General features: G+C 43.7%; 2 protein-coding genes across 2 annotated transcripts; one reads left to right on the plus strand and one right to left on the minus strand.

Moving 5' to 3' along the window:
- Nucleotides 1-34: 34 nt before the first annotated feature.
- dnali1 (dynein, axonemal, light intermediate chain 1) lies at nucleotides 35-2,600 on the minus strand (the record flags this gene model as incomplete). Its single annotated transcript, XM_080540683.1, has 6 exons — nucleotides 35-70; nucleotides 270-434; nucleotides 861-1,039; nucleotides 1,673-1,842; nucleotides 1,958-2,097; nucleotides 2,517-2,600. 6 exons carry the CDS (start codon nucleotides 2,598-2,600, stop codon nucleotides 35-37), a joined length of 774 nt encoding a protein of 257 aa, XP_080396809.1.
- A 1,099-nt stretch (nucleotides 2,601-3,699) lies between these two features.
- snip1 (Smad nuclear interacting protein) lies at nucleotides 3,700-7,494 on the plus strand. The gene is made up of 4 exons (XM_080540926.1): nucleotides 3,700-3,997; nucleotides 5,183-5,330; nucleotides 5,539-6,122; nucleotides 6,538-7,494. The coding sequence occupies exons 1-4, from the start codon at nucleotides 3,813-3,815 to the stop codon at nucleotides 6,788-6,790; spliced, it is 1,170 nt and encodes a 389-aa protein (XP_080397052.1). The 5' UTR covers nucleotides 3,700-3,812; the 3' UTR covers nucleotides 6,791-7,494.
- Nucleotides 7,495-7,886: the final 392 nt, after the last annotated feature.

Consider the following 7,886-nt stretch of genomic DNA (forward strand, 5'->3'; position numbering starts at 1 on the left):
ATGCAGGCTATGGATCAGTCCTAGGATGAATAGATCATTTCTTTGGGGCAATGATCCCCTCCAACTGGGCCTGGAAAGAAAAAGATGAGACAGTTTTACTAATAACTCAATTGAAATGACCTCTTCTTAGGACTAGTGTAAGACAATGTTCAGTCAATACCGTTAAAGTTGTTGCCTGCCTTCCATTGATTCAAATAACGGCTCTGAAAATTCACTCGCAGAATCCCTTTAGCCCTGAAGTTCTCGTTGAGCTGGCCGAGCTGCCTTACCTTGAGTTGTTGGTTGGTGCGCTTCAGGAACTGAATCTCCTCCGTGTGCTTTTTCTCCTCCACCTGTCGTCTCTCCGTCTCTCTCTTCTCAATGGAATCACACTTGGCTTTCTGGTCGGTCACCTGCCTCTCCATGTCCCGCTTCTCATTCTCCAGATCAGAAATCTGCATAGGAAATAAGATGAGTATACGATACAAGTATTCCCACTGCAAGACCCTAGACTTGAATTGTCATCAATCATTAATCATCAAGTCTTGAGAGTAGTCTTATCAGGTGGTAAAGCTGTGTGGCCTATAGAGGAGATGGCGCCATCTGAAGGATATCCGGCAGGCTTACACCCAGTGAGATTCTTGCGGCATGGAGGAAAGGATTTTTGTGTGAAATGCTTATCACACCAGAGCCGCGCTGAACCGAGCTGAGCTGTACTGTTCTGGCCTGGTTACACATCCAATAGTTGCTGTACCATGACTGGAAAAGGACCATGACCAAAGAAAATATCCAAGCCAGCACAGTGTGGTTTCAGGTCAGCCCTGCAGTGTTTTACAGCAAGTAAACAGTCCAAGTGATGCATGTCGATCTTCCACACTTACCTTCTTCTCCATATCAGACTTGCCGTGCTCAGCTTGCAAGGCTTTCCTCATGCCAAAGGCCAGGCTGCTCTCGTACAGGGTCTGGCACGCCGCGATGGTCATGCCGATCTCATCTCTCACCCGCACCGTCAGCAGGCCTCTCTCCGCACAGTTGATGGTAACCTGCCTTATCAACTCATCTGACGGTGGTACACAGGACAGAAGCTTAGACTGATCAATCTGAACTCACATTCTGTATTTCCTTTAAGGGTTTTCTGATATTTCCATCCACCCCTGTCCCTCTCCTTACAAATACTATGTGCAATATGACAACCCTTGTGTACATAAGGTTCAGATATAGGAGAAAGTTAGGATATTTATAGCATAGCATAGAGTACAGCACAGTGTTTTATTGTATAGTATAGTGGATAGTGTACATAGCCTTTATTTATGTAAACCAGCTCTTTAGTGGTGGTCTAGTCAGTGAGTTGGACTTGTGATCGGAAGGTTACGAGTTCAAATCCCGCCTGAAACCACACCACTACTAGTGTGCCCTTGAGTAAGGCACTTAGCCCTCAGTTACTCCAGGGGGAATGTCCCTGTGATTCGTAATTGTAAGTCGCTTTGGATTAAAAGCGTCTGCTAAATGGCTAAATTAAATTAAATTAAAGATTTTCCCTTTTTTTTATTTTACCCTTGGCCTTCTTGTTTTTTAGTCTTTTTTCCAAGCACCAGGGGAGCCCCCCCTCCTACATTTCGTTGTATGGTACCTGTACTGTATTAATGACAATAAAGACCATTCATTCATTCATTCATTCATCCATTCTCCTTACCGAAGCACTGGGAGTAGAGGTCCCTGCGGACGGGGCAGATGCCGGTCTCCCTGGCTTGCCTCTGCTGCAGCTTCAGGTCCAGCTGCTCCTGCAGGTGAACCACATCCATCCGGGTGCAAGGCGCGCTGGACACCTGCTGCACCCACAGCTGGCTGCTATCCATCCATTCTCTGTGACAGTGGAAAGTACACACACAGTTAACTGAAAGATGGAGCAGTAGAATTGTTTCCTGGACACCGAGGGAAGAGGGAGTTTGTTGTTTATGCCGATGACATCAGGCAGTACCTGGGTGGTAGGATACCGTTGAGTATCTCCCTCTCAGTTTGCTGCTTGTTGCCATCAGGTGAGGTGGGCTTGGGTTTGGGTGGAGGTGGGACAGGGCCGGTCATAGCAGGCTGCTGAGGGCTCACTTTCAACGGTCGTGCCTGAAGGTAGTGGATATAGTTACATTAACACAAATAAACACAACTTCAGACAAAATTAGATAGCCCAGATAGTAGTTTTGATATTGAGAATAATTTAGAGAGCTGATGACAAAAATCCTCTCATCTGTGTCATGCATGGTTCATATTTCGTGAGCTTAGAATTATAAGTTCAGAGATATTGAGCGTCAAAGTTTTTACATTCCATTATGTTTTGTGAGATGGAACCTTTGTATTTTATGAATTACTAACTCAAAAATGTCAACATTTTAAAAATAACACCACACAGGCATTAATAAACACCTAATGGATCAGATTATGTAACAAACTACATTTTGACAAAAATTTGAGATAGAACCTTATAATTCTAACGTCTGGTTCATATTTCCACCCTGCTAATGTGACAGTAAACGGTTACTAACCTTGTTTGGCGACTTGTTCTCCAGGTTTCTGCTCACCAACACCGGGATGTCATACTTCAGCAGAGAACTGGAAAAAGGAAGCATTGTGAAATGAACTTAAAGACTTTGAAGTAATAATCTATTCAAAATAGATTATATATAAAAATATCACAATCTATTGTAACGAGCAAAGTTTCAATAGTTGTTGTTGTGTTGCTGAGAGATGAATAATTCGGTTCGAATTTTGTGTTTTGTCGTTACCATGGCAACCTGTTGTTTAAATGCGCTACATTTTGAACCTCTCCGAACTCCACAAACAAGGGGTTAAACTCGTTTGCAAACTATGCAGTAAAAATGTGGAACGCCCTTCCTATAATCTTAAAGGAGTGCAAAACACTGCCCACCTTCAAAACCACTCTCAAAAAACATTTACAGGAGGCTGCAATCCGTAACTGGACCCTCTAAATCAAAAATCAGATTAAAAGACCCGAACTACCCACTGTACATACTTTGTGTTTTGTCCCCCGCCCCCACCTGTGGTGTATGTCCCCACCTGTCCTACCACCTGTGGTGTATGTCCCCACCTGTCCTACCCGCTGTACATACCTTATGTTTTGTTGTATTGTTCTTCCCATGATGGATGTGTGTTTATCTTGTAGATAGTAATAGTTATTTGTCTGTATTATCTTGTAGATAGTACTAGCTTTTTTGTCTGTCTTACATGTAACGATGAATTGAGAATCAAGGACCCCAATTGAAATAAGCCAGTGGCTTTCTTGGGTTTTTATCCTGTTAGTTGACCTTGTATGTAATATGTACTTTCATGTACCTACTTCTGCAAATCTTCTAATAAAGTTTTCAATCAATCAATCAAAACTGAACACATACTCACTGCATATAAAGAATGTAATATTAATAAGATCATTGACTGTCTGCACACGTCATGATTCATATGAATTAATTGAAAATAAATTATTTCAGGCTATTATTATTACTACTACAGGAACATGAGTAAAAGGTATTTAGACATCCAGACATGTAGTAGTGGGATGTTGGGTCTATTTTAAGTATTTTAGTAGCGGAACTAAAAGCTAAACTGGCCATGGTTGTTGTGTTCCCAGCGTATATTCCCAGCGTCCCAACCGGAAACGGAAACACGTGTGTGTTAGAGACACAATAGAAGTTTCAAAGGTGTTACCAGGAGTTTGTTGTTCACTTTTCCTCTAATGAATCTCTGTCTGACATGAACCGAACTTAGTCAGATCACATAGTTACACATATATATAATATATATACAGTCACATAACAGCTGTCACCATGGAGAAGCACAGACGCCACAGACGGGTGGAATCTCCCGTCAGAGAGTCAAAGATGAAGATCAAGCAGGAGAAGCCGGAGCCGCTCAGCCCCGCTAGGCCCCGTGGCTCATCCCGCCGCTCGAGTTCAGGATCCCGCGGCAGCCCGAGTCCCCCTCCCCCGCCGCAGAAGAGACGAACGAGCCGGTAGCTGAACATTGATTTAATCTCCTCTTTCAAAACCCGCCTGTTTACGCTGTTTATCCCTGTTGATGTACTGTTGTTCCCGTGCGGCTCTGCTGCGGGCTATGTTTGATACTGTATATTTCTATGTACTTTGAATTTTGAATTTTGTGGCTGTTTTTAGATGTGTTGTTGTACGGCGACCTTGAGTGCCATGAAAGCCTTATAAAATACATGTTATTATTATTATTATAACTCAACTGACCCTTGTTGACACTGTCGCACTTTGGAATAAGGCGTCTGCTAAATGCCAAAAATGTAAATGTAAATGTAAATGTAAATGCAAGGCCACGTTGGCCAGATAAACGTGTCCCACAAACAATAGCAAGAAGCTAGGTATGTTTCTGAATTAGACTCTGTCCAAAGAGTTTGAGTCCTAAACACTTTTAGTAAAAGTTCATGAATTCATTAGTTTTATTAAAAAACAAAGATGAACCGGACATTGTGTTGTGTGATAGTGGTCTAGTCTATTGCAAACTAAAACTGTTAAGTTAAAGGTGTCACTGATGTCAACGGTTACAGCTCGAAGTGGCGGTGAGGTCTGGAAAAATGTCTTAGAAAGGTATTGAAATTAACCTCAAGATTCCTGTATATACCCTGTTTAGGGTTTTCCTATATTATCAGGTACAATGTACAGTGAAATGTCACTGCCGGCTCCTAAGAAGTGCTACAAGAATTTACAAATTACACAAGCAGGTTTAAAATCACACAGAAAAACAAAGGATATGTACAGTAGGTTGGGGGGGGGGGGGGGATGCACAGATGACATTTGCAGGTTGGGTAAAAACTAGACTTAGGTTGGACTATATAGAGATGCAACAGTGTGTCGTAGGTACAGGTCAATTTACTAAATCAATATGTACAGTTTTATAAATATATATAATATACTAACATCTATCATAAATATAAGGTTCTGTAGTTAGTCAATATTGCGGGGGGGGGGGGCATCCTGCTGGGGGCAGGGGCAGATGTGTGTGGCCTAGGTTAGCTTATTGTTTGGATATTTTATTTTTGAGGTAGTTGTTTAGTAGCCTTGTTAGACAGGTGTTGTTTCACATCTCCAGGATAGACAACTACTATATAGCTAGACTGCTATTACTCTATTGTTTTAATAAAGCCTGTCGTGTCGTTATGCTTTTGATTATGTAGATCGCCACCAGCCAGGACAACAAGGGACCGTTCACCAGGTAGAAGGGAGGACAGGTCTCTGGGAAGACCGGATAGCAAATCACCCAGAAACACCCAGAGAAGCCGAAGTCCTCCCCCCCCCCGTGGGGCAGACGTCAAAATAAAGCGGGTGATTAGATCATAACATGTGATGTGTTGTTAAACGGATGTTCGACTTTGAACACACAACATGTAGGCCTATAGTCGTGTGGTTGTAATGATAAACACCAGCTGTATTTTCAGTGAGTTTCTGTCAAAAAATACTGTCCCTATCTGGTGTCGAGCACAAGAATTGACATGCCTGTTGTCCGCTGTGCCGTCATCATTTACCCTTACAGGAAAGAGATGACCACAGAGGTGCCGATGAGCGCCGGAGGCGTGACCGAAACAACGACCAGCCGCCGGTGGAGCGGCGGAGCAGGTGGGAGTCAGACAGACCCAGGGAGAGAGAGGGGGGGGACGGGGGGGGGCGGGTTGCTGCTGAAAGGCCACGCGAGCGCGACGCACACGCCTTCCAGCAGCAGCAGGCCGAGAGACAGCAGCACGGCGAGCGACGCCAAGAACGCCGCCGGTTCGAAGAGAACAACGACGAGGAACAACAAGCCCCCGCGCTGACCCAGGAAGGGAACGACGGCAGCGACACCCCCCCGCCCGACAAAGAGAAGCCCAACTTTGAACTGTCCGGGGCGCTGGTGGAAGATACCAACACCTTCCGAGGGGTGGTGATCAAGTACAACGAGCCCCCCGAGGCGCGTATCCCCAAGCGCAGGTGGCGGCTGTACCCCTTCAAGGACGACGAGCCGCTCCCGGTCATGTACATCCACAGGCAGAGCGCCTACCTGATGGGGCGGCAGAGGAAGATCGCCGACATCCCCATCGACCACCCCTCCTGCTCCAAACAGCACGCGGTGTTTCAGTACAGGTGAGCACAGGTGATCCTTCTCTGGAAGCTTCTAACACACTTCGTGAGCTTAGAATTATAAGGTTCTATCTCAATTTTTGTCAAAATTTAGTTTTTTACATAATCTGATCCATTAGGTGTTTATTAATGCCTGTGTGGTGTTATTTTTAAAATGTTGACATTTTTGAGTTAGTAGTTAATAAAATACAAAGGTTCCATCTCACAAAACATAATGGAATGTAAAAACGTTGACGCTCAATATCTCTGAACTACCTTAAACGGAGATAGAACCTTATCAGAAGCTCACGGCTTGTTAGTTCACCATACATAGTCTGAAATGACTTAGTTTACCTACGCGACTCACCGTGACTAACTACACTGCACTCAAGTAGAATTAGTCTGTCATACTGACCCTTTGTTTCTCTGCGATCTCCAGGCTCGTTGATTTCACACGCTCCGACGGAACCAGCGGACGGAGGGTGAAGCCCTACATCATCGACCTGGCCTCGGGCAACGGTACCTACCTGAACAACCAGCGCATCGAGGCCCAGCGCTACTACGAGCTCAAAGAGAAGGACGTGATCAAGTTCGGCTTCAGCAGCCGCGAGTACGTCCTCCTGCACGAGTTCTCCGACACGGCCGAGGTGGACGCCAAGCAGGAGGAGGACGACGACGGCCTCGACGCGTAAAAACACGAAGGGCTGTTCTGTTCAAACTGTCAAACGCATTGTGACAAGAGAATGTCCTCCTCCTCATCGATGCCCATCAGCCGGCTGCCTCCCCAAAAATGACCGGAACAATGAACTGAACTGTTGACGTTGTGGGTTAAGCAGAGTTCAGGGTTAATAATGGAACATATCCAAATGTGGAAAAGTTTGTTTTGTCTGTATATTTGATGATGGCCATACAAAAACCTGCTTTAACCTGCCGTATCTGTCTCACAGAAGACCCCCCCCCCCCTCTCTTCTCAGGTGGTTAGCCTAAGATCAGTAGTAATGGTCACAGTTAATTTTTCCTATATCCGAACATGTTACTTTCAAACACAAGTGCTCAATGCCAGAAAGAATTCCGATTTTATTATTATATTTTTGGACAAGAATATTGAATACAAAATATATTGCTGAAGACTAGCCTACAGTATGTCCAGACCGTAACTGTTAATGCACTGGATGTGTTGAATGTGAACGCTGGATTCATTTCTGTATTTGTGTATGAGCAATGAGCATTGCCAGTTGCAACAACAAGTAAACTTAACGTGTAGCTTGTATTTGTACCTCTGTTTTTGTTTTGCGCTGCTTGTGATGTCGGAACAATGCGGTCCTGTGTGTTTAACAGTGCTGACTGTTTGGAGGTTCCAGAAAGATCATACACACTGTACAGTACATCATGAATATTCCCTCTACAAATTCTTTTTTTTTTCTTTTGTACTTTTTCGAAAACCCTTGACATACATTGCATTTAATTCCATTTTAGATGTTTTGTATTGTAAATAAATATAGTAAAGAATATGTGTTATTGATTATCTAACTTTTCCCCCAACATTTCCACAATATTTAGGCAAAGGCCCAGTTTTATTAGACAGTATGCTGTGTTATATATGACTAGGTCGAAATTTAAAGTGATTATAGCAAGAATAGATATTGCTGTAGTCAGTGGTAAATATTGTAGGGTCCCAAACTGGTTGCCTACTTGGCCCCCAACTATGGAAGCATAGTAGACTTAATTCAAATGCTAATGAAAATGCAAATCATTAGAATTGCATTTGAATTTGAATATTGTCTGAAA

The sequence above is a fragment of the Nansenia antarctica genome (assembly GCF_963989245.1).
Source record: "Nansenia antarctica genome assembly, chromosome: 10".
NCBI lineage: Eukaryota > Metazoa > Chordata > Actinopteri > Argentiniformes > Microstomatidae > Nansenia > Nansenia antarctica.